Source organism: Oryctolagus cuniculus, chromosome 11, assembly GCF_051225735.1.
Source record: "Oryctolagus cuniculus isolate XC-2025 breed Fujian yellow rabbit chromosome 11, ASM5122573v1, whole genome shotgun sequence".
Classification (NCBI taxonomy): Eukaryota; Metazoa; Chordata; class Mammalia; order Lagomorpha; family Leporidae; genus Oryctolagus; species Oryctolagus cuniculus.
The window spans coordinates 116,926,906-116,951,631 of NC_142877.1; the positions used below are offsets into that span (position 1 = coordinate 116,926,906).

The window sequence follows — 24,726 nt, forward strand, 5'->3', positions numbered from 1 at the left end:
CCAGCCTCCAGGGAAGCCCTGCCTCGCCGTGGAACAGGAGCTTGGGCGGAATCCCCCCCAGGGCCCACCAAGGCAGTGGGTGCTGGGCGCCCTTGGTGGTCCCCCGACGACAGAGGCGACACCTTTTCTCGGGAGGTGTCTCAGTGTGGGCTGTGGGGCTGGAAAGTCACTCACGAATAATCCTGGGGGCGGGGCTCAGGCCCAGCCACCCAGACACCTGTCAGGATGCCAGTATCCCAAATCGCAGATTCGTCCCTACCGCCCACACGGGAAACCTAGACGGGGAGCCTGGCTCCCGGCTTCCGCCTGGCCCAGACCCAGCCGTCATGCACACTTCACACTTGGGGAGTGAGCCAGCAGATGGGAGCTCGCTCTCTCTGCCTCACAAGCAAGTGAATAAAAATTAAAAAAGAATAATCCTAATGTTCATTCTATGGTATTGTAATGGACAAACTGGAAGTAGCTGGAATGCTCACCAAACATCAATGGAATAGTACGCAGCTGTTAAGAAGACAGAAAAGTTGGGGCCGGCGCTGTGGCTCAGCGGGTTAACACCCTGACCTGAGGCACAGGCATCCCAGATGGACACCGGTTCAAGACCCGGCTGCTCCACTTCCAATCCAGCTCTCTGCTATGCTTTGGGAAAGCAGTAGAAGATGGCCCAAGTCCTTGGGACCCTGCACCCTTGTGGGAGACCCGGAAGAAGTTCCTGGCTCCTGGCTTTGGATCAGCTCAGCTCCAGCCATAACAACCGTTTGGGGAGTGAACCAGTGGATGGAAGACTTCTCTCTCTTTCTCTCTGCCTCTACCTTTCAAACAAATAAATAAATCTTTTTTTTTTTTAAGAATGAGTATTTAAATGCGTATGGATACTCTAGGTCATTTCTGGAAGAAACCACAAGGACCTGCTTACTTCTGGGGAGCGGCGGGTGGAAGGGTGGTGGGAGGAGGCTGACGTTCTGCTTTTGTACCCTGTGGATTTTGTGCCATGGAAGCATACTGCATATTCAAATTACTCACCTATGGACAGCACAGCAAACAGTCCCACAGGGGCTGAGCACAAGGCGCTGAAACTGCACACTCACAGCTGAGCGCAGAGACCACCTGTAGGTCATTTGGGGGTGGAGATGGAAGGCCCTGACATCTTTTGTGACGCCCATCCATCCAGGGGGCAGAAGACCTCCATGGCTGATTCACATCCATCACTTTTTGGTCCAAGTATTAGGGTGCCTGCCTCCCACTTGGGAGAGCTGGAGGGAGCTTCTGGCTCCTGGCTCCTGGCTTCTGGCTCCTGGATCCTGGCTCCTGCCTGGCCCAGCACTGGCTGTTGCAGCCATCTGGGGAGTGAACCAGTGGATGGAAGACTTCTCTCTCCTCTGCTTCTCCCTCTATCGCTCTTTCAAATAAATAAATACAACTTTGAAAAAACCCAGTCAACAGAGTCAAAAGGTACCCCGTGGGGCAGGAGAAGATATCTGGAAATCACATATCTGACAAGGGGTTAATATCCAAACTACACAAGGAATTCCTGCGGCTCAAGAATGACAAAACGAGAACCCAATTAAAAACTGGGTGAACGACGTGAACAGATATTTCTCAAAAGCTCTAGAAACAGCCAACAGGTTCAGGCAGACAGGCAACCCTACTAAAGGAATCAAAGCCACATGAGATACCGCTTCATACCCACCAGGGTTGCTACGATGAAAAGAACAAGTGTTGAGGAGGATGTGGCGAGATTGGAATCCTGGTACAGCCGCTGAGGAAAACAGTTGGATGGTTTCTCAGAAATTCAAAGTAGAATCACCATGTGATGCAGCGACTCCACGTCTGCGAGTGGGGGCTTGAGGAGACGCTCGCTCCCAGGGGCGCCATTCGCAGTGGCTGGAAGGTGGGTGCGACGCAAGGGTCCCGTCTCCGAATGCGGTCATGCACACAGTGGACTGCTACGAGCCCAGCACACCTGCTGCTGCGTCCTGGGGGACAGACGGTGCTGGTGCTGGAGCTGGTGCGATCCCCCCCGCGCCAGGAGCTCCAGAGACGGCAGTGTGTGCACAGGCTGCTGGGTGCAGGAGGCAGCGGAAAGTTATTGCGCAGTGGGGACAGGGTCTGGGACGATGGAAAGTTCTGGAGACGGATGGCGCTGGTGGTCCAACAACACTGTGAACGCACGTTTATGCCACGGAGCCAGGTGTTTGAAAACGATGCAGATGGTAAATTTTATGTTACGTTTAGTTCACCAGACTTGAAAAAACAATAAAAATCCCTGTTTACCTCTGGTCTGCATCCCTGCTGATGGGGTCTGGGAGATGGGAGTTCTATGCATCAGATGCCCTGGCACAACTTTTTCTTTTAGGTTTATTTATTTGAAAGGCAGAGTGACACGAGGCTGGGGTGGGGGCATGGATCTTCCATCCCCTGGTTCACTCCCCAAACGGACCCAGCAGTCAGCCTGGGCCAGACGGAAGCCAGGAGCCTGCAACTGCATCCAGGTCTCCTACGTGGGTGACAGAGACTCAAGTAACTGAGTCACTGAGCATCCCTGCCGCGTCCCCGGTGTGCATTAGCAGGAAGCTGGATTGCAAGTGGAGTCGCCAGGACTGAGACCCCGGGGGCTGCTTAGCCCACTTCGCCACAACACCTGCCCCTGCACAGCTCTTTAAAAAGCTTTGATCTGGACGGAGAACCAATAAACACAAAGGCAATTCAAAAAAGTTATGAAAAATGGAGTTAAAAGATAATTCTATTTTGGTGCAAACATTTGGAAATCCATGCATACAGTGCGGGTGGGTCCTTCAAAAAGTCCATGGAAAATGTGCATTATGAAGAAACTGTCCAACAAGTTCAAATTTGTTGGGCGTGCCCCCATCTGTGCTGAGGGACCGTTCTCTGGCAGGCTGCAGGCAAAGGCGAATGTCCTAAACCAGTCCGAATGCCACAGAATGTCCTCCTTCCCCTCTCCCCCCACCCCTGTACCAGCACACGCACCTGCAGACACACACCCCCTGCACGCCACAGTACAAGCACACTCACAAATACACACACAACACACAGAGGTACACACTTGTTGCAGACATATCTCACCCTCTCACTACACCCTGCCCACATGTCACACAACACTACACGCCTCTCAACACAGAGCACACACACACACACACACACACGAGTGGGCGTAGCCAGCTTGCAAGCTGAGTGCCTGCTTGAGACATGAGTGAAACGTGGCCGGTTCTCTGGCTCCCTGTTTGCGCCCACACCCTGCACTGCCCCGGCCCAGTCCCTGGGGTGAACGTAGGACTCCAGGCAAGCCTGCACCTGCCGCCAGCCTGCCGCCTGCTGCCCGCGCTGAGACCCTTCCACCAAGGACTTTATTTCTCGGTTAGTTCAGTGCTCCCACGGCGGGAAGGAATGAAATCCTCCAGGAGGAGGAACTGCAGTTTCTGTTGGTGCCAGCACCTTGGCGCACTGGTGGCAGGAGAAGGGCAGGTTTCCCACAGGGGGCCTGCAGGGGCAAAAGCCTGGGACTGGGGTTGGGGTGGGGGCGGGGAAGCTGCACAGGGCATTGGTGGTGGGCTGTGTGAGTGGCGGCCCTGCCAGCCTGTTGTGGCAGGCCAGCCCATCCTCGCCTCCCTTTGCAGGCCGCGATGACGCCAGAAGCTGGCTGGATCCCCAGATCTCGGAGGCAGCGGATAAAAACGGGCGTGAGCAGACAGACAAGCGAGGACAAAGGGTCCTAGATGAGCCCGAAGAAAGTCTGCGGTGGGACAGCAGAGCAAGCCACCTGCTCAGAGGGACAGGGCCACTGTCCTGAAGACCAGTCTCCCCAGGGGACGCCCCATGCTGGTGGGGGGGGCATCTCTCCTCTCCATTCTCCCACTGCACCCATCACCCCAGCTCCAAGGAAGGAGGGGCTACTGCCCTTGGTTTTACCCTTGGCAGTGCAGCCAAGGAAGGCTTGGCATGGTCTGGTTTGTGAGGCTTAGGGATGGGGAGGCAGGAGGGCGTGGCATCATTCCAAGGAGCTGACAATGAACTCCAGACACCTCTGGACCCCAGTGGCTTATTAAGAAAACCTGCACAAATTAATTGAACTGAATCTTGATTTTTTTTTAAGCAATGTGGAGGTTTAGTCAAACTTCCATTTAGCTAATGAGTGCCGGAGGAGGAGGAAGGCAGAGGATCTGTGTCGTTCCTGGAATTCTCATCATTAAGCAATGAGGGAGACAGCCAGTACCTCGTCCCCCTGCACTTCCGCCAGCGTCGCTTACGAAGGGACCTGGGTATCCGCCATCTGCTTAGTTCTGTCTTTCCACCCCCGCCTCCCCATCTCCCACCATCACTGTGCAAACACACGTTCTGGGACAAGGCACAGCCTGGGCTCTATCTGGTGTCTCAGGTGGCATGGCCAGGGGGACACAGAGCCGGGGTTCCACGAGCAGGTGCCGAGGGTGCCCTGCCAGGCTGGGAGCTGCTGCAGGTGCCGGCTGCCAACGGCTCACGCCTGGACCCTCCTTCCTCTAAAGGCCCGCCCCCGGCCCAGTGACTGCGAGGGTGGAGGAGGAAGACAGCTCAGCCCTGCGTCTTGGGGAGCCCAGTCCGCCTTCTCCTGGCACCCTGTCTTTCCCAGAATCTTGCCCTTACCTGTTTCTCCCGCGAGCCTTCCCTCAATAATCTCCTACTTCTCCAGGACCCCCCCATCTTTATGCAATCCCGGCACCTGAAGTCTCCCTCCACACAGGAGCTGGGCCCCGGGGAAGCTCTCGGAGCAGGGTTCCCGCTTCCCCATCACTGGGAGCAGGGAAGAGATCCGTGGCGGGGGAGCTGCCACCAGGCGTGTAAACACCATCGGCCCAAGAATGCCACATGGCTCTGTCCATGTCACACCAAAGTGCCTCAGATAGAAATAGGGGTCGGGTTGTGGTGCAGCTGGTTAAGCGGCTGGCATCTCACATGAGGGCCAGTTCAAGTCCTGGCTGCTCCACTTCCAATCTAGCTCCCTGCGAATGCATCTGGGAAAGCAGTGGAAGACGGCCCGAGTGCTTGGGCCCCTGCACCCACGTGGGAGACCTGAATGGAGTTCTAGGCTCCTGGCTTCAGCCTGGCCCAGCCCCACCTGGCTGCTATGGCATTTGCGGAGTGAACCAGAAGATGGAGGAGCTCTCTCTCTTTTGTAAAAATTTTATTTGAGAGGTAGAGTTACAGAGAGAGCGAGAGACAGAGAAAGGTCTTCCACCCACTGGTTCACTCCCCCGATGGCCGCAAAGGCTGGAGCTGGGCTGATCCTGTTCCTCCAGGTCTCCCACGCGGGTGCAGGGGCCCAAGCACTTAGACCATCTTCCACTGCTTTCCCAGGCCACAGCAGAGAGCTGGATTGGAGGAGGAGCAACTGGGACATGAACCGGCGCCAATATGGGATGCCGGTGCCTACATGGAATGCTGGCACAGCAGGCAAAGGCTTAGCCTACTAGGCCACAGCGCCAGCCCCATGGAAGATCTTGTTCTCTCTGTCTCCTCCTCTGACATTCTGCTTTTCAAATCAATCAATCAATCTTAAAAAAGAATCACTCCCCAGTTCCAGAGGCAGAAGTCCAAAATCAAGCTGTTGGCAGGGCTGTGAGGAAATGCGTGGGGAAGCACAGTTCTTTGGATCTTCCAGCTCCTGGCTCTCGGGCTGATAGACACACCCCTCCAGCCCCCGCCCCACTGTCACACACCCTCTCCTCCCGTGTCTTCCTTCTCTTCTCATAAGGACACCAGTCGTATTGAAGGGCCCCTCACTCCTCTGCAGTGAGTGATCCTATTTCCAAATCAGGCTATGTTCTATGGCATCGGGGGTTAGGACTCCAACATGTCTTGGAGGGGGCGTCATTCAGCCCATAACACCACTGCTGTCATTTGCTAGCTGGTGGATGTAAACCATGTCACCTCTCTGCTCCAGCGACTTCATGTATGGCCACGAGAACGCCAGGAACAAGTGGGACCACATCCCTGTACCCCTGCTCGCGGACGCAGACCTCAGCCCAGCACCCCCACCTTAGCTGCACTCTCCTGGGCACCCTGGTGGAACAGGGATGGGTCTCAGCCATTTTAGGTTCTTGTTACCCCGGCTCACTCCCTGCATTCTCCCCCAGGTTCGGAAGCCCGTGGGCCAGACCTGGAGAACCAGGATGGAGAGCTCACCTCCACCTACTGCCCCATCCCCACCCTAGCCCACCTACGGTACAAAAGGGCCCGGCCTGCAGGGGTCGCGGCCTCTGCCACTTGTGCCGTCTGTGAGCATGGTGGCAGGTGGTTGACCTCTGCGAGTTTATTTTCCCTGAATAAATTCGGTCCGGCTGCGAGCTCGTATTCTGTCTCCTCTCTGTCCTGCGCCTCTTTCCCCTACGTGTTGGGGCCCTGTTAGAGGAGGCACCAATCTGCATTCTCTTCCTAATGTACTGGCCCTCAGGCTATCCTCACCGCTCCTGGCTCTGGGAGCCGGCTCAGATCTGCCCTGCAGATCTATCTTGCATCCATACAAGCTTACTGGAGCCTTTCAGAAAGTGAAGCTTAAGGGCCATTATTCAAGTGTCAGTGCCGGGGAAGACTCTATAAGCAGCAGGGGTGGGACAAGCTGGGTGAGCGTCACGTGCACACAGCCCCTCGGGTTGCCAGGCCACAGGGTCTCCCTTCCTCTCCTCTCCTGCTGCTGCACTCCCCCTTCGTGCCCACTCCAGTAAACGGGAGTGTGCTCAGCCCTTCTCCTAACTGAGGCTGTGCCAGGTCCTTCACATATTAATACTGGCATCCGTCTGCCTTATTCACAGCGGCACAGCAGCAATCCGAAATTGTCAGCCGTTTCCAGAGTGATCAGTGCTCTTCCAGATCCAAATTGCAAAGCTTGCATTGATTTGATTCACTCTAGGATGCGTGCTGGTCATTCCAGCAGGCCCTGGCCTCGCCCCGCCCCCACCCCATGCTCACCAGAGCAAAGGAGAAGCCCAGCCTGAACCTGGAAAGCTCTTCTCCCTCACCTTCCCATCAGCCCAAGTTTGCAGGTGCAAATGAATCACCTAGGAACTTGACACATGCAGTTCGGGGTGTGGGGGGGACCCCAAGACTGCGCAATTCCTGAAGACCCAGGTGCGCAGCAGAAGCTGTCGTCTGTCCACAGTCCCCGCACTTTGAACAGCAGGACCTCTGCAGTTCTAAGAGTTGGCAGGTGCGCCAGGGTCTTGGCCGGCGGCACCGCCACGCCTTGCTCTGTGCCCGAGACGCAGCTGAGAGACAGCAGCTCACTGCCCAGGGAAGTTGCAGGAAGCCCCCCAGCGGATGTAGACAGCTGGTGGGGGTGGGGGGTGGGGGGTGGGGGTGGGGGTGGGAGCTGGCGCTGTGGTGTGGTAGGCTAAGCCTCCCATATGGGTGCTGCTGGCTTCAGCCCAGCTCTGGCTGCTGCAGCCATTTGGGGAGTGAACCACAGGATGGAAGACGTCCCTCCCTCTCTCTGTAACTCTACCTTTCAAATAAATAATTAAAAAAAGGTCATTCTGGGTTTAGTTGCCGTGTGGAGAGCAGAGGCAGAGCAGCCATGAGGAGGCTGTTGCAATAACCAGGATGAAGCCGGGTAGAGACCCAAGTGACGGGGAGGGAGCTGTGCAGGGGGTGGGTGGAGGGGCCTGGGTGCGTGGTGGTGGGAGGTGTTGGAGAGAGAGGGTGCACACACCAGATCCCTAGGTCCAACAGTGGGGGATAATGAGAAATAGCTTTCTGTGGGGGCTGCAGGAAGTGGGGTTCTTGGGGAACAATGAAGACAGCGAGGATGTTACAGAACCCCCAAACCTGGGTCCGCTCGCTCGCTGTGCAGAAAGCCAGTCGCTGATACGGGGTGGTACAGCCGGGAGGTGTGCACGGCACAGCGCAGAGCAAGGAGCCGGGCAGCTTACTTCCCAGGCTCCCCGACGGGTAGGGGAGAAGGTTCTTATTCTCAGAGACTGAGGTCGGGGCTGAGGGGCGCGTGGTCAGCTCGTGCACAGTTCCTGGCTGGTCCGCGGCGCGCGTGGCCTTCCTTTGCCTGGTCGGCGATGCTGTGCGCTTAGGGAACGTGTGGTGGCCGGGTGGCTCGGGTGGTCTGGGGGTTGCATGTGAGCGGCAGTCACCTTCTGCCCCCGCCTGGAATGCCCACAAACCCCTCTGGACAGGACCGGCCAGCAAGGGTTATGCCTTGGGGGAGCTATGGCGCCTTGAGTGCAGGGATCAGAACCCTGCAGGGCCAGCGGGGCCGCTCTCTCCAGTCAGTGAGCTCCTTCTGGTAAAGGACCGGCGAGGACACCGTGGGCCGAGGGCGACGGCGAGAGGCGGGGGCCTGCCTGTGCGCGACACGGGCTCGGTTTCAGGGAGAACGCGGTTTATCATTGAACTGGGGTCCAGTGAGAGGAGCTCAGGAAGAGGCTGTTGCGGGGAGACAGGTGGGGAACAGGAAACCCAAGTGGGCGCACAGAAGCCCTGGCTGGAGCAAGGGGTCCGCGTAGCCCGGCCTGGTGACTTACTAAGGATGCCAGGACCCCCACGACGTGCAACTGAGCAGCAGCCTCTGGCCGGCCCTGCCTCCCTGCCCAGGGCCAGGTGCTCCATGAGTTTCCCCGCTTGGCTGTTTCTCTGTCCTGAAAGCCTTGGAGGCCACCGCTCTCCCTGGAGCTGAGAGTCCATGACATCCCACAGTATTATCTGAGACAAGCACATCACCACTCAGCTCTGAACAATGCAGACCTGCATCACGATTCCTTCTCTGGCCCGTGAGTTACCGAGAGAAGTGTTTTACTTTTAAAAATTATGAACTTAACTGAGAAGTACACACAGAGAGAGGGAAAGAGAGAAACACATCTACTGATTCACTCACCAAACACCCACAACTGCCAGGGAGGCTGGGGTGAGGCCAGAGCTGGGAACTCGGCCCAGGGCTCCCACGTGGGCAGCAGGGCCTCCACTGCCTGCCAGGGCCTGCGTCAGTGGGAAGCTGGAGTCGGGGCCAGAGCTGGGGACCGAACCCAGGTACTCAGTCCAATCTCTACTGCTAGGTCAAGCCTGCCCTGACAGAGAAGTGTTCTTAAAGGTTGGATGTATGCTGTGAGGAGGACGTTTTGGTAATTTCTAACTTAACTGAATGATGGGCAGTGAGTCACTGAATGGCCTTGTGTGTGCTTTATTTCTAAGGCAGGGGCCGGTGCTGTGGCGTAGCAGGTAGAGCTGCTGTCTGAGTGCCGGCATCCTATTTGGGTGCCGGTTCTAGTCCCAGCTGCTCCACTTCCGACCCAGCTCTCAGCTATAGCCTGGGAAAGCAGTGGAAGATGGCCCAAGCCCTTGAGCCCCTGCACCCACGTGGGAGACCCGAAAGAAGCTCCTGGCTCCTGCCTTTGGATCAGCCCAGCTCTGGCCGTTGCAGCCATCTGGGGAGTGAACCAGCAGATGGAAGACCTCTCTCTCTGTGTGTGCCTCTCTGTAACTCTGCTTTTCCTGTAAGTAAATAAATCTTTAAAAAAATTCCCAAGGGAGAGCTGCCTGCAGTCTAGCAGTCAGTCAGTGGAGAGCCCTGTGTGCTCACTCACGTGCTCGGCAATTCCTCGGTGCTGCCCTGCACCAGGCCCTGCTGTAGGCGAGCAGGGACAGAAGCACAAAACAGATGAAAAAAAAAAAAAAACAACCCCTGCTCTGCAGAGAGCGCGGCGGTAACTGAGCAAGTGAAGCGCACAGAGCGCAGGAGGGGAAAGTGGGAGCGCACTGCGTACTGCTCGGGGGCCAGCAGCGCCTCAGTGCCGCATCTACAGGACTCCTAATCCGCAGAACCATCCCAGGACACGGGAGCTACCACTAGTCCCAGCCTGGAGCTGATGACGGGCGCCCTGGAAGGTTAAACAGTGAGGCCAGGGCTGTCCAGCTCATGAGAGGCAGAGCTGAGATCCAAATGCAGGCCGTCAGATACCAAAGCTGTCAGCAAAGCGAAGACTGATCGATTGATTTGAAAGGGCAGAGTGACTCACTGAGCCCTAACCTTATATTCTGAAAACTAGAATAAAGATGGGCAAGACACTACTAAAAAAAAAAATGACCATGTAGTTAAAAAAAAAATAACTACATCTTAAAAATAAAAGTATACTGTGGATAGGAAATGAGTGACTCGGAGGTAGGTCTGAGGACATTTCGGAGTGTTCATCAAAGCAGGGCGCGGGGCGGAAAACATCAGAGAGCAAGCTGCGGAGTGGGGAGGTCTAGTGTTTATCTGCTGAAGCGAAGAGAATGGACGAGAGCAACATTTGAAGTTAAAGTGGCTGAGAATTGACAGAAAAATGCGCAGACAGGTCTGCGTTCCCATGGCTACGCTCCATGCCTCTCGGAGCTGTCGCTGCTGACCCGAGCGGCCGGCACCGCCACTGCCTGTTTCCATCTGGTCCCCCCCCCCCCACCTCTTCCTTTAACGACACGATTTGGTTCAGGGCAGCAGCTCGCTTGCCCTCTGGGACGGCCACGTGACGACGCTGAAGAAGGAGGTGAGAATCTGCTGGAAAAGGGGTAAATGCAGCCAGCACGTTCTCGTACCTTTTGCCCTAACCCATCCCGGCAGGACCGTGTGCACGGATGCTCGTGCTAAGGCGGTCAGAGGGAAGAGAGGGGGCAGGGTCAGCTGTGGACTCACCGCCCCCAGAGCTGGGCCATGAGAAACACAGCCCCCTCTCTGTCATGCCACCCTGCTGGGTTTCCTCTGTGCAGCCTAACCCAGTCCTCCCTGCTACCCTCTGCCCGCCTTCCACCCAGGGCACCAGGCAGTCTGCAGGCCGGGGCAGGGAGAGAGGAACAGCTAAGTATTTATGTTCGCTTGAGGCTTAGCCTTCCAAGAAACGGTGACTCCCCCTGTCTACGACGTCACTCCACCCAAGCAGAAAGCAAGCGCAGGAGAAAATGCCAGACGGGAGCTTTTATCGCCCCCACGCGAACCCTTCTTCAGACTGTCACGACCTCGTGAGCAGACGCTCTAGACTCCTGCACTCGCGGCTTCCCAGCGGCGCTGCCTGCAAGCTGGGGTCTCCCCTCCGCTGGGGGCCCGGGAGAAGGCTTCACCTCTTCCTCGGGGTTGGGCTCCTCCTTCTTCCTTCCCCTCACTGGCTCCCTCTCCCGTCCTCTCTCTGGTTTCCTTTTCGGCCATGCTTTGTCCATCTGTGCCACCAAGGCTGCCCGGGCCACAAGAAGGCCCTGGGCCTGAGGCTTCCGGCGAGGATGGGACAGGATCGCTCTCCAAGCCTGGCACTGCCGACCTTACAGTCGCACCCCATGGTGGCCAACCAGGTCAAAGAGGAATGTCCGAACTCACCACCGTCACAGGACCGTAATGACATTTCAAAATAAGGAATCCACCCCATCCGCCAGAGAGGGGCCCAGACGCCATCGTATTAGAGTGCAACAAACTAGGTCTTCATTTTTATCTGTTGCCTAAATATGCATTTATTTTAAAGGCAGACTGTCAGAGAGAGAGAGAACTTCATCTGCTGGTTCACTCCCCAAATGGTCACAACAGCCTGGTCTGGGTCAGGCCGAAGCCAGGAGCCAGGAGCTCCATCCAGGTCTCCCACTTGGGTGGCAGGGGCCCGGGCACCTTAGCAGGAAGCTGGATAGTAAGCAGAGGAGCTGGGACTCGAACTGGCACTCCGATATGCACAAGTAGCAGCCTAGCCCACTGTGCCACAAGGTTGGCCCCTATTTTAATTTTTAATTTAAGGGACAGAGATAGAGACAGCCAGTGCCTTGCTGCTGGTTCATTTTCCACATGTCTGCAATGGGCGGGACTGGGCCAGGCCAGAGCCAGGAATTCAATCAAGGTCTCCCCAACTACTTGGGCCATCACTGCTGCCTCCCAGGGTCTACACGTGTGGGAAGCTGGCACTGAACCCAGCACCCCGATATGGAGTGCAGGCCTCCCACCCAGCAACTTAACCACTACGTCAATTGCCTGCCCCTAGGTCTTCATTGTTAACCGTTACACGGGTGCCCAATGGCAGCAGTACTTTTTATTCAAACTTGTTTCAGCATTTGTCCAGGAAGCTCTCATTTGGGGCCACAGGTCAGTCTCCCTCTTTAAAGAAATCCAATATTGCCGGCGCCGCGGCTCACTAGGCTAATCCTCCGCCTAGCGGCGCCGGCACACCGGGTTCTAGTCCCAGTTGGAGCGCCGGATTCTGTCCCGGTTGCCCCTCTTCCAGGCCAGCTCTCTGCTATGGCCAGGGAGTGCAGTGGAGGATGGCCCAGGTGCTTGGGCCCTGCACCCCATGGGAGACCAGGAGAAGCACCTGGCTCCTGGCTCCTGCCATCGGATCAGCCGCGGCGGCCATTGGAGGGTGAACCAACGGCAAAGGAAGACCTTTCTCTCTGTCTCTCTCTCTCACTGTACACTCTGCCTGTCAAAAAAAAAAAAAAAAAAGAAAAGAAAGAAATCCAATATTATATCAGTCATGGCTTGTAGCCACACCGAGACACACATCGGAGACCCGATTTTGCAAATGTAGTAAAGACATCGGCTTGGGAAGCAAATAACTTCCCTCCTTTCCACTTCGTGGAGGAGAGACCTGGGTGGAAGGCAGGGAAGACAGCCCAGGCTGGAGAGGAGCGGGCCCCGTGGTGACAGCAGAGCGCAGGGGAGCCATGGTGACACGTTGGGGGACAGGCATCCTGCTGAAATCACCAGTGTCTAACGAGGAGCAGTTGCAGGTGAAAAAGGGAGCCTGCTGTTGCGAGCTAAGTGGTTTTTCAAGCCAAGGGCTACTCTCAGACGCCTTAGAAGGGGGCCGGGTTGTGTAGTGGATCAAGCCGCCACCTGAGAGGTTGGCATCCCACACGGGCGCTGCTTCAAATACCAGCCGCTCCGCTTCCCTGGCTGCTGCAGCTACCTGGGGAGTGTACCAGCAGATGCCAGATCTCCCTCTCTTGCTCTCTCTCTGTGACTCTGCCTTTCAAATAAATAAATAAATCTTTAAACAATTCCTTTGAGGAAAGGGAGACACTGATTGGCAGGCATCTGGCCCAGCAGTTAAGACTGGGTAGGGACGCCGCGTCCATATCAGAGTGCCTGGATTTGAGGCTCAGCTCTGCTTCTGATTCCAGTCTCTACGAACGCACAGCCCGGAGGTGGCAGCCGGCCGCCAAGTGGTTGGGTCTCTAACACCCAGGTGGGAGACCCGGTTTGGGTTCTGAGCTCCCAGCTTCAGCTTGGCCCAGCTCCAGCTGTTGACAGGCATTTGGGGAGGGAACCAGGAGATGAAAGATCTCTGTCTTTCTGTCCTTCTCTCACTGTGCGTTTCTGTCTTTCAAACAAAAATAAATTAAAAACAAACAAACGCTGTCATTGAAATTTGGAAAATAAGACAGTTGGAGGGTTTCTTAAGTCCAGGAATCCGCGCTTCTCCCAGCTGATCCGTCCTCACCACAAACCAAACACACAAGCGCCCGTCATAAACAAGTCAGTGACTTGAACACGGATAAATTCATGCCCTTTGAAACAAGCACTTCAAAGGGAAGTCGAGAGAATACAGCTGGAAGCCGCAGGCACTGAGCTGCTTATTAGTTAAATCAAGCTCTTTGTCTTCCTATTGTGCTAATGCCTGGACTTTTGACTTTTCTGAGCGTTAGCCTTGGTCATCAAGTGAGACCCCACGGGGCTTGCTGTGTTCATGTTCTTCTGAGTGACACTGTCTCCATTTTAATGGCCTCAAAGCATAATGAGGTGATGAATCACAGATAACAACGACTAAGAAAAACTAGGCAGGAACAGAAGTGGACTCGTTAGCATGAAGAGGCGGCACTCTGATGAGGAACAGAAATCCCTCAAACACAGGGGGCTCGCACAATCACGCAGGCTCCTGTGTCGCTCCCACTGTGTCTGCCCCTGCTCTGAGTTCACTCACTTAAGGCACACACATTTATCCATTTGGGAGGCAGAGACAGGTAGGGAGAGAAAGAGAATTCCTGGGGCTGGTGTCGTGGCCAGCATGCTAAGCTGCCGCTTATGTTGCCTGCATCCCATTTCGGAGTGCGGGTTCAAGTCCTAGATGCTCCACTTCTGATCCAGCTCCCTGTTAATGGGCCTAGAGAAAGCAGCAGAGACTTGGGCTCCTGGGTTTGGCCTTGTCCAGCCCCGGCTGTTGTAGCTATTTGGGGAGTGAACCAGCTGATGGAAGGGCTCTTCATATCCCTCCCTGCTCCCTCATGTGTGTGTGTGTGTGTGTGTGTGTGTGTGTGACTGTCCCCTTCAAATAAACAGATCTTAAAAGAAAAAAAAGGGGCTGGCATTGTGGTGTAGTGGGTTAGGCCGCTGCCTGCAACTCTGGCAGCCCATATGAGCGCCAATTCCAGTCCCTGCTGCTTCACTTCTGATCCAGCGCCTTCTGATGAGCCTGGGAAAGCATCAGAGGATGGCCCGAGTGCTAAGGCCCCTGCCACCCACGTGGGAGACCTGGCTGAAGCTCCTGGCTTCGGCCTGGCCCAGCCCTGGCTGTTGCAGCCATTTGGGAAGTGAACCAACAGAAGGAAGAGCTCTCTGTCTCTCTCCCTGGAATTCTGCCTTTCAAATAAATAAAATAAATCTTAAAAAAAAAAAAAAAAAAAAAGAGGGAGCTCCCATCTGCTGGTTCACTCCTCAAATGCCCACACTGGGGTTGGACTGAGGCCAAAGCCTGGAGTTGCAAACTCAATCCAAGTTTCCCACATTCGTGGCAGGAACCCAATTACTTAAGCCACACCCCTGCCTCCCAGGGTCTGCATTAGCTGCAAGCGTAGTGGGCTAAGCCCCTGCCTGCAGCGCCGGCATCCCATATGGGTACCAGTTTGAGTCCCAGCTGCTCCTCTTCCGATCCAGCTGCTTATGGCCTGGGAAAGCAGTGGAAGATGGCCCAAAGGTTTGGGCCCCTGCACCTGCATGGGAGACCTGGAAGAAGCTCCTGGCTCCTGGCTTTGGATTGGCGCAACTCTGGCCATTGCAGCCATTTGCTTCTCAAATAAATGAATAAACCTTAAATCTTAAATAAATAAATAACCCTTGTCAAAAGACAAGAGACACTGAAAATGCACCTGTGACGGGGAAGGCCTGTCCAGGAGTGGGAGAGCAGAAGGCTGCCTGAGGTCCGTCTTCGGCCGGAAGCAGCACAATGAGCGCGTTCCGGCGAGGAGAGAGAAAACGAGAGTGGAACCGCACGCGAGCTCCTGCTGGACAGGGAGCTCTCCCCGCCTTCCACTTCTTTTGATGAGGAAGGGGATGGTCTATGCGCATGGGGCGCATGTGGTCCCGGATGTGACAGGTGCGTCCTGGGAAGGGGAGGGCGTATCAAGCCCACAGTTAAAGAGACAGGGTTCCATCGCAGGGGTCGGAGGGTTCTAGCCCACCTAAACGAACTTCCTGTTTCTCCCACAGCGCTGCCTCTCCGCGTGACCTCCCTTCTGCACGGGCCCCTTCCATGACGCCATCCACCATGGGGCCTTCCCACAGTCAGGCAGAGGCCGGGCCATGTTCTTCCATTTCCAGGACTGTGAGCCGACTACACGTCTTCTCCATCCATTACCTGGCAACAGAAGCAGCTCCTGGCTCCTGGCTTTGGCCTGGTCCAGCTATGACCTTTGAGGCCATCTGGGGAGAGAGCCGGCGGATGGAAGACCTCTCGCTCTCTGTCTCTCCCTCTCTCTGTTAACTCTGCCTTCCAAATAAAATAAAGAATCTTTCCGCGGTGAGCCCTGGGGGCAGGGACATGCCCTGCTCCTCTGGGTTCCGAGCACCGCTCGGCTTCTAGCGCTCGCACAGGTGTTCAGTTAGTGTCTATCAAATACATGGATGAATGAACAGGCGCCTTTCCTGCTGCCTACAAAACGAGGCCAAGTTCCCAGGGACTGACCACCTGATTCCCACTAATCAAACGTACACAAACAAACCTCATACACTGCTGTGGACAGCAGGATGCCAGCGTTTTCCTGGCCTTGCGAGGGGGATGGGAGTGGTGGTGCTGTTGCGTGGTCTCCAGAATAAGGCAGCGGGCAGCTGCTGGGAATCCTGCTCCTGGGAGGGCTGCACGCCCCCTTCTCTGCCTGAATGCGAGAGGTGAGGACAGAGCCCATCCCTCAGCGCCTGGCTCCTGGTACACGGGCAAGCACTCGAAGGACCAAGTGACTGTTTCTGGCTGCTGGTGGAATGCTCCACTCGAGTGAACGCACGCACGTTCAGTCCTCCAGGCTTGGAGACTACGGCCAGGTCCTTCCTCTGCTGCCGTCCCTCTGAAGCGCAAATGGCCAAGTTCCTCGCGGCGCACTGCAGCCTGCGAGGGCCACGATCAGCCCCCAGCCGGCTCTGACATGTCGTTTTCAGCGATGTCCGGCTTGGATGTGGAAGGCACCAGGTCCCCAGGGGAGGGGGTCTCATCTCATCCTATTAAGCAATGCTCTGGCCACGGTGGCCTCACTGGCAAACCCGCGTTTTCCTGCCTCCTCTCCCTGCTTTTGGCCCCTTCTCCCTCATCCATCCCAGGCCAGCACAGCCTGCTCGCCCTCCCGGGGGAAGGTCCTCACAGGTCAGTGACTGCAATTAGCATATCATATTCTTGAAAACTGCGGAGAGAGTGGATTTTAAGTGTTTCCACTACAGAAATGATGACGATGATGGGAGGCTGATGGGAGGTTAATTAGCTCTATCCAGCCACTCCACCGTGTACATTTATTTCAAAACATTATACTGCACATGATCAATATAGACAACTTTATCTGTCCATTAAAAAAAATACAAAAAGAAGGCCTCCTTGAGAAACTCCTTCTCCCCGTAGTGAGACTTCATGGATTTATTACAGCCTCTGTTTAGAAACTGGTATTGTGGGGCTGGCGTTGTGGCACAGCGAGTCAGCTGCTGCTGCAGTGCCGGCATCCCATACAGGAGCACAGGTTCAAGGCCCAGCTTCTCCGCTTCCCTGATCCAGCTCCCTGCTACTGTGCCTGGAACAAAAGAGGAAGATGGGCTAAATACTCCCTGCCGCCCATGTGGGAGACCTGGTGGAGTTCCAGGCCCCTGGCTTCAGCCTGGCCCAGCCCCTGGTTTTCAGGCCATTTGAGGAGTGAACCAGTGCATGGAAGTGCTCTCTCTCCCCTCTTCAAATAAATAAATCTTTTAAAAAAATTTTTTTTTTTATTTTTGACAGGCAGAGTGGACAGTGAGAGAGAGAAAGACAGAGAGAAAGGTCTTCCTTTGCCATTGGTTCACCCTCCAATGGCCGCCGCGGCTGGCGCACTGCACTGATCCGAAGGCAGGAGCCAGGTGCTTCTCCTGGTCTCCCATGGGGTGCAGGGCCCAAGCACTTGGGCCATCCTCCACTGCACTCCCAGGCCACAGCAGAGAGCTGGCCTGGAAGAGGGGCAACCGGGACAGAATCTGGCGCCCTGACCGGCACTAGAACCCGGTGTGCCGGTGCTGCAAGGTGGAGGATTAGCCTAGTGAGCCACAGCGCCGGCCATAAATAAATCTTAAAAAAAAAAAAAAAAAAAAAAAAAGACATACTGTCATTCTGCAAAACCTAACAGATTAGTAGATATAGGCAGTTATCCTCCATGGATGCTTAACATCACAAAACAAGAGATCGCTAATCAACTCCACCAAGATCCAGTGCCGGGATCATTGCTTCGCTGTCTCCCCGCCTCCCCCGGCTGGGCGGGGGTGTGCATCCTCCTGCAGCTTCACAGTGGAGCTGCTGCACAGCCGCCTGACTATTGGTTTCCTAGTCTCCTCACTCTCCCTCGACCAGGAGCTTCTGAGGGGGGGACCACGTCTTATTCGTTTGTTTACTCCCAGTGCCAAGTGCCTGGTCTGGGGCTTGACAGGTACTCAGCAAATCCTCTGATGATTCAGCTTCTCGTGGGTGAATTTCATCAGTTAATAATAACGGCTGGCAGGAGACGTCTTCCAGGTGCCCCTCGAAATCCACAGGCTGCCCCCTCCCCTGTCTGAGTGCACAGCCTGTCCTGCAGGAAGTGATGAGCCACGTAGGGGCCCCGTGACCTCCCACACTCCAGGAACAGGAGGGAGAAGGTGCCCTCAGAGTTAGCGGGGGAAACAAATTTAGCATCTGTGGGAGTTTGGGGGTCCCTTCAACGGGTATTGCGGGGTAACAGCTGGAATTTGCAGTCTTTTGCTTTATGAGTCTGTTTATTAAGCGGTCTCCTTACTTGTATAGCCCCAACCCCCACACTGGAACCAGAAAGATCCTTCTATACAAAAAGTAGACCCTAGAAGGAGGCTTATTAACCCAATCATGGTAAGACCAAGACAGAGTGTAAAAATATGGTAAATTTCACTGGAGCTCTTTTGACATATAAAAAGCAAGGGGTTCGGGCCAGCGTTGTGGTGCAGCCGGGTAAGCCGCCGGCAGCTAAGCCTGCCACCCATGTGGGAGAGCTGGATTGTGTTCCTGGCTCCTGGCTTCCACGTGGCCCATCCCGGACTGTTGTGGACATTTAGGGATTGAATCACTGGATGGAAACACTCTCTCCTCTCTTCTTCTCGCTCTCCCTCTAATTCCCACTGTGTGCAAGTACGGGGCTCTGTGCCACAGATCATTTTGGCATCATTAAAGGTATTAAAACATGCAATTCTTGGGTTTGCACCTAATTCTACAAAAGGGTAAATGACATGGCTTGCGGGGTGGGGGCGATGCTCTCGGTTACGCCATCCGTGTCCTTGGATGTTCTGAGCTACAGTGAAGGAGACAGAAGTCAACAGCCAGCACTGCCCCTGCCCCGCCCACACCGCCGGCCTGGAGGAGGCCGCAGTTTCCATAGCTACAGACCGGGCTCTTAGGGAGCACGCCACACCATGGGGTGGTCTCCCAAAAGGCCACAGATACAATCTCTGCTGCAACAGAGACGCTCTTCCCCTTGGAGCTGTATCCTTAATCGGATGATGCTTGACTGAGTGAGAACGTGACAGAACAGGATCCGATACAGATCATCAGTCTGCTTCCATCAGATGGAAATAAACAAGCCGGACCACTGTGGGAGCCAGCAGCAAGCACAGAGCCTGACCCTGCAATTATCTGCTCATTGTGACACATCGCCCGCCACTGGACAGGGCGTGCTTCCAGAACCCGCTCCCAGCAGGCGTGCTGGAGAACAGAAAAGCAACCCCCTGACACACAGGGAATCGGGGTACCGGGTTTATGTTAACTGTGAAGGACACAGAATGACAGAACCATACCATGTCTTTTAATTTCTCCTATACTTTCTTGTATATTATTGAATTTAATCGAGTCTTCTAACACCTTTCTGAGGTTGTCACGTGAAACACCCACTCTTTAGAAGACAAAAACGGCCGGCGCCGTGGCTCACGTGGCTAATCCTCTGCCTGCAGAGCCGGCACCCCAGGTTCTAGTCCCGGTCGAGGCGCCAGATTCTTTCCCGGTTGCCCCTCTTCCAGTCCAGCTCTCTGCTGTGGCCTGGGACTGCTGTGGAGGATGGCCCAAGTGCTTGGGCCCTGCACCCACATGGGAGACCAGGAGGAGGCACCTGGCTCCTGGCTTCAGATCAGCGCAGTGCACCAGCTGTAGCAGCCACTTTGGGGGTGAACCAACGGCAAAGGAAGACCTTTCTCTCTGTCTCTCTCTCCCACTGTCTAACTCTGCCTGTCAAAAAAAAAAAAAAAAAAAAAAAAGGAAGACAAAACCAGGCTTCCAAGATGCGGGGTGCGCCGCCGAAAGCTGCCCAGCCCAACCAGCGGAGGAAGCAAGGAAGCGTTAGGGCTTGACCTGGGTCGTCCGGCCCTGTGTCCAGTGAGCAGGCCGCTGCTCCCGGGGACGATTTACAAACAGCTCACTCTCCCGCCCGGGTGCTCGGGAGAGCAGTTCAGGTGAATGATTGCCTGGTTAGCAAAGACCATGAAGGTGGTCAGCCAGCTCACGCCTCACGAACAGGGGCCCTGCGCCCAGGAAAGCGCCCTCGAGTATGGATCAAGAGGAGCCAGGCTCTCGGCATTTCAGAGGAGGAAAGTGATTAATGACATGCCAAGTTTATGAATCTATTATCTTTCCTTTCTCAATTAGATTCTAGGACTTACCCCAAAGACACCCAGTTGTCCCTGGGTAAAATAAAGGGCTCCGGCCTTAGGCGCCACAACTGTTGAATGGCAGTGGAGGCGAATTCTGCCAACGTCACATCAGGGCATTTAGGATGAGCCAAGACCTAGTCTATGACCTAATCTTAGCTCATCTAATCTCCTCAAAGCCTTTGAGGAAGGAACTATTACCTTCGGGCCTCAATGGATGAAAGAAGGTAGAGTTACAAAGAGACTTTATCTGAAAGGTGGAGTTACGTTCTTCCGCTGCTGGTTCACTCCCCAGCTGTGCTGGGCCAGGCCAAAGCCAGAAGCCAGGAACTTCATCTGGGTCGCTCATGTATGTGCAGGGGCCCAAACACGTGGGCCATCTTCCGCTGCTTTTCCCAGGCCATTAGCAGGGAGTTGGATGGGAAGTGGAATAGCTGGGACATGAACCAGCGCTCATATGAGATGCCGGTGTTGCCAGGGAGAGGCTTAACCCACTGTGCTACAACACCGGCCCCAAAATGGTGTTTTAGAGGTGGAAGAATTCTGGGTGATTTTTATTTTCTTCATCCATTTATCTAATTGCCCTAAGTTTTATTCAGGAAGGATAACAAGGGCATACACTTTTAAATTATATCATGTTTGGGAATAATTTAGGCAAACCATGCCTGGGAGGAAGGAGTACAGGCCAGAAAATGCCGAAAAGCAGGCTGCCTGGGGCCAGCGCTGTGGCACAGTGGGAAAGGCCACTGCCTGCAGTGCTGTCATCCCGTATGGGCACCGCTTCAAAAACTGTTTGCTCCACTTCCGACTCAGCTCTCTGCTATGGCCTGGGAAAGCAGTGGAAGATGGCCCACGTCCTTGGGCCCCTGTACCCGCATGGGAGACCGAGAAGAAGCTCCTGGCTCCCGGCCTCAGACTGGTGCAGCTCCAGCCGTTGCAGCCAGCTGGGGAGTGAGCCAGCAGATGGAAAACCTCCCTCTTTCTCTCTGACTCTCCTTCTCTCTTTGTGTAACTTTGACTTTCAAATAATTAAATAAATCTTAAAAAAAAATTAAAAAAAGCTCGCAGAGGGTGGGCATTTGGCTGGATGGTGAGGATGCGGGCTGAGATGCCTGCATCCCACATCCCAGTGCCTGCATTTGCCTGCCCCCACCCCATCCAGGCTCCTGATTCTGACTTCTGGAGCCTGGCTGATGAGCAGCGATGATGGGTCAGGTGCTTGGGTTCCTGCTGCCAGGTGGGACACCTGACCCGAGTTCCCAGATCCCAGGTTCCACCCTGCCCAGCCCAGACGTTGCAGACATTTGGCTGTCAACTGAGGGGTACGTTTAGGAAGCTAACAGATATTTTTGACTGCCACTTAGGGTACTACTGCCATGTAGTGGGTAGAAGCTAGAGGTGCAGTTAAATACCCTCTTGTGCACAGCACAGTTCCCCCAAAAAATTATCCCACCCAGATATCAGTGGAGCCAGCACCTAGAAACCCTTCCCCCAGGCAACAGGGTGCCACTGCAGGGTATCAACAGTGAAGTCATTTACTGCTCAAATACCTAGGAGTGACGTCAATTACTGCTCTGGTATCTAAGGGGTGACATCGTGTACCGCTCAAATATATAAGGAGGGCTTTCTCCATGGCAGGAACCGGTCCAGGCACTAGGGGTACAGCAGTGAAGTAACAAAGCCATGCCTTCAAGACGCTAACTCGAACGGAAATAGGCCACAGACCGATAAACTAATAAATATACCATAAAATACCAAGTGGTGATGAGTTCTATAAAACAATCCCCTCCAAAACAGGGTTGTTTTAAAGAGTATGCGAAGCTTGCAGCGCAGTACTGATTTCCCTAAAATGAAAGATGGGCCCCAGGGAAAGGCAGCTGTCACCCGGGTGTTCAGAGAACAACCTGGGTGTGAGAGCAGGTGAAGCCGGGTCCCAGGAGGAGCTGGGGGAAACGGGAATGTTGGGAGCCGACGGGGAGGCTCACCGAGCATGTGGACTCTGTCTTTAGACACTGGAGGGGGGTGGCCAATAGTGCAGGGGTTAAGACGCCCCTCGGGACGCCCACGCGCCCTATGCCACATCGGCGTCTCCGGGTTTGAATTTCTTTTCTGCTTCTGATCCAGCTTCCTGCGGAGGTGCAGCCTGGCCCAGCCCTGCTTCTTGTAGGCATTTGAGGTTTAAACTAATAGAAGATTCTCTCTCTCTCTAATAAATACATAAAATCAATAAACAAAACTAAAGCACACCTGACTGGCTAGAACTGGGGCTCCCACAACCCTCTCCGAGGGCTGTCAATCCACTGGAGTCACTCGGAGGCACTTTACTTACATGGGCCCGTGGATGATGAAGCAGCCACAGAGGACGCAGGGACCAACCAGGTGGAAGCGATGCTTGCTCGGGCAAGGCAGATGGCGAGGGCGGAGGGCTTCCTTGCCCTCTCTGGCTGTGCACTTCACGTGTCCTGCTATTCGGACGCTCTCCACACCTCCTGGCTGTTTATAGCGGCTTCGTTACACAGGCACGCCCCTGTCCTCCTAAGGGTGAGCCCCGTTTCGGCTTCTATCACTGGCTTTGAAACTCCTGAGTGACATCACACATCAAGCAATGTTTCTTTTCTTTTCTTTTTTTTTTAACAGGCAGAGTGGACAGTGAGAGAGAGAGACAGAGAGAAAGGTCTTCCTTTGCCGTTGGTTCACCCTCCAATGGCCGCCGCGGCCAGTGCGCTGCGGCCAGCGCACCACGCTGATCCGAAGGCAGGAGCCAGGTGCTTTTCCTGGTCTCCCATGGGGTGCAGGGCCCAAGCACTTGGGCCATCCTCCACTGCACTCCCTGGCCACAGCAGAGAGCTGGCCTGGAAGAGGGGCAACCAGAACAGAATCCGGTGCCCCGACTGGGACTAGAACCTGGTGTGCCGGCGCCGCAAGGTGGAGGATTAGCTTAGTGAGCCGTGGCGCCGGCCCAAGCAATGTTTCTTATCTGGATTCTTTCCCGCAACATTTGTTTTTCCATATAGCAATAGTTTGTTCACTTTAATTGCTGCATAGTATTCCGTTGTTGCTAATAAAGATGCCAACTACCATTTATGCAACATTGGGCTCTTTTGAATATTTGGTACTACAAATAATGTTGGTATGAACATTCGTGTACTGGAGGGGTAAAAAAAACGGGGAGGATTCAACAAGTGGAAACTGGCTAGGAGTGGGAGTGGGGCTTCAGACAGCAAGCCTGAAAACTGAATGGTCATTACGTTCAGTAATACCTTACTTCCAACAGTGACTCACCCTAGCTGAGAACCCAGGGAATGAGACACTGAAGTCATTAACCAAGGGTTGGTTCCTCCCAACATCAGGAGCAAGACAGGGTATCTGCTCCCCGCACTTTTATTTGCATTGCACTGGAAGGTCTAGCCAAGTAAGTTAGGCAAGAAAAATAAAGAGGCACCCAGACTGGAAAGGAAGAAGTAAAAATCCATCTCTTCTCAGATGCTTGGATCTTACATAGAAAATCTTAACTAATACACTTAGAGATTTTTTGCACGAATAAATACAAGATCAATATAAGATTACTTCAAAAAGATTGCCGGTGCCGCAGCTCAATAGGCTAATCTTCCGCCTGCAGCGCCGGCACACCGGGTTCTAGTCCCGGTCGGGGCGCCGGATTCTGTCCCGGTTGCCCCTCTTCCAGGCCAGCTCTCTGCTGTGGCCCGGGAGTGCAGTGGAGGATGGCCCAGGTGCTTGGGCCCTGCACCCACATGGGAGACCAGGAGAAGCAGCTGGCTCCTGCCTTTGGATCAGCGCGATGCGCCGGCCGCAGCGTGCCGGCCGTGGCGGCCATTGGAGGGTAAACCAATGGCAAAAGGAAGACCTTTCTCTCTGTTTCTCTCTCTCACTGTCCACTCTGCCTGTCAAAAAAAAAAAAAAAAAAGATCACGAGGGGCCAATGTTGTGGTTAAGCTGCTGCCTGCTGCATCAGCATCCCATATGGGCACCAGTTCGAGTCCCAGCTGCTCCACTTCTGATCTAGCTCACTACTCATGGCCTGAGAAAGCAGTGGAAGATGGCCCAGGTGCTTGGGCTCCTGCCACCCACATGGGAGACTCAGATGAAATTCTTAGCTCTGGCTTCAGCCTGGCCCAACCCTTCCTGTTGCAGCCATGTGGGGTGTGAACCAGCAGGTGGAAGATCCGTCTCTCCCTCTCTGTGTAACTCTGCCTTTCAAAAAAATAAATAAACAAATCTTAAAATGCCCACACAACCAGAGCTAGGCTCTGCCTTCCAAATAAATGAACAACATTTAAAAAAATTGATTTATTTATTCGAAAGGCAGAGTTAGAGAGGCAGAGAAGGAGAGAGAAAGAGTTGTTTTCCATCTGCTGGTTCACTCCCCAAAAGGCCACAACAGCTGGAGCTGCGCCAATCTAAAGCCAGGAGCCGCCGGCGCCGCGGCTCACTAGGCTAATCCTCCGCCTAGCGGCGCCGGCACACCGGGTTCTAGTCCCGGTCGGGGCGCCGGATTCTGTCCCGGTTGCCCCTCTTCCAGGCCAGCTCTCTGCTGTGGCCAGGGAGTGCAGTGGAGGATGGCCCAGGTGCTTGGGCCCTGCACCCCATGGGAGACCAGGAAAAGCACCTGGCTCCTGGCTCCTGCCATCGGATCG

At 54.8% G+C, this 24,726-nt stretch overlaps 1 protein-coding gene and 1 long non-coding RNA gene across 4 annotated transcripts in view; one reads left to right on the plus strand and one right to left on the minus strand.

The window, feature by feature from the left end:
• Window positions 1–24,726, minus strand: part of SLC25A17 (solute carrier family 25 member 17) — a 114,334-nt gene that overhangs the window by 24,469 nt on the left and 65,139 nt on the right. Inside the window, exon 9 of one of the 3 annotated variants that reach the window (XM_051834057.3) lies at window positions 16,669–16,977. The exons of the other annotated variants lie outside the window; for them this stretch is intronic. Within the exon in view, the coding sequence (XP_051690017.3) occupies window positions 16,929–16,977 (49 nt within the window). The 3' untranslated portion in view covers window positions 16,669–16,928. Of the gene's footprint in view, window positions 1–16,668; window positions 16,978–24,726 lie in introns of those variants that run through there. 3 annotated transcript variants of the gene reach the window in all.
• LOC149123640 (uncharacterized) lies at window positions 3,158–4,080 on the plus strand. The gene is made up of 2 exons (XR_016217049.1): window positions 3,158–3,372; window positions 3,633–4,080. It is a non-coding gene; the product is annotated as an uncharacterized LOC149123640 (long non-coding RNA).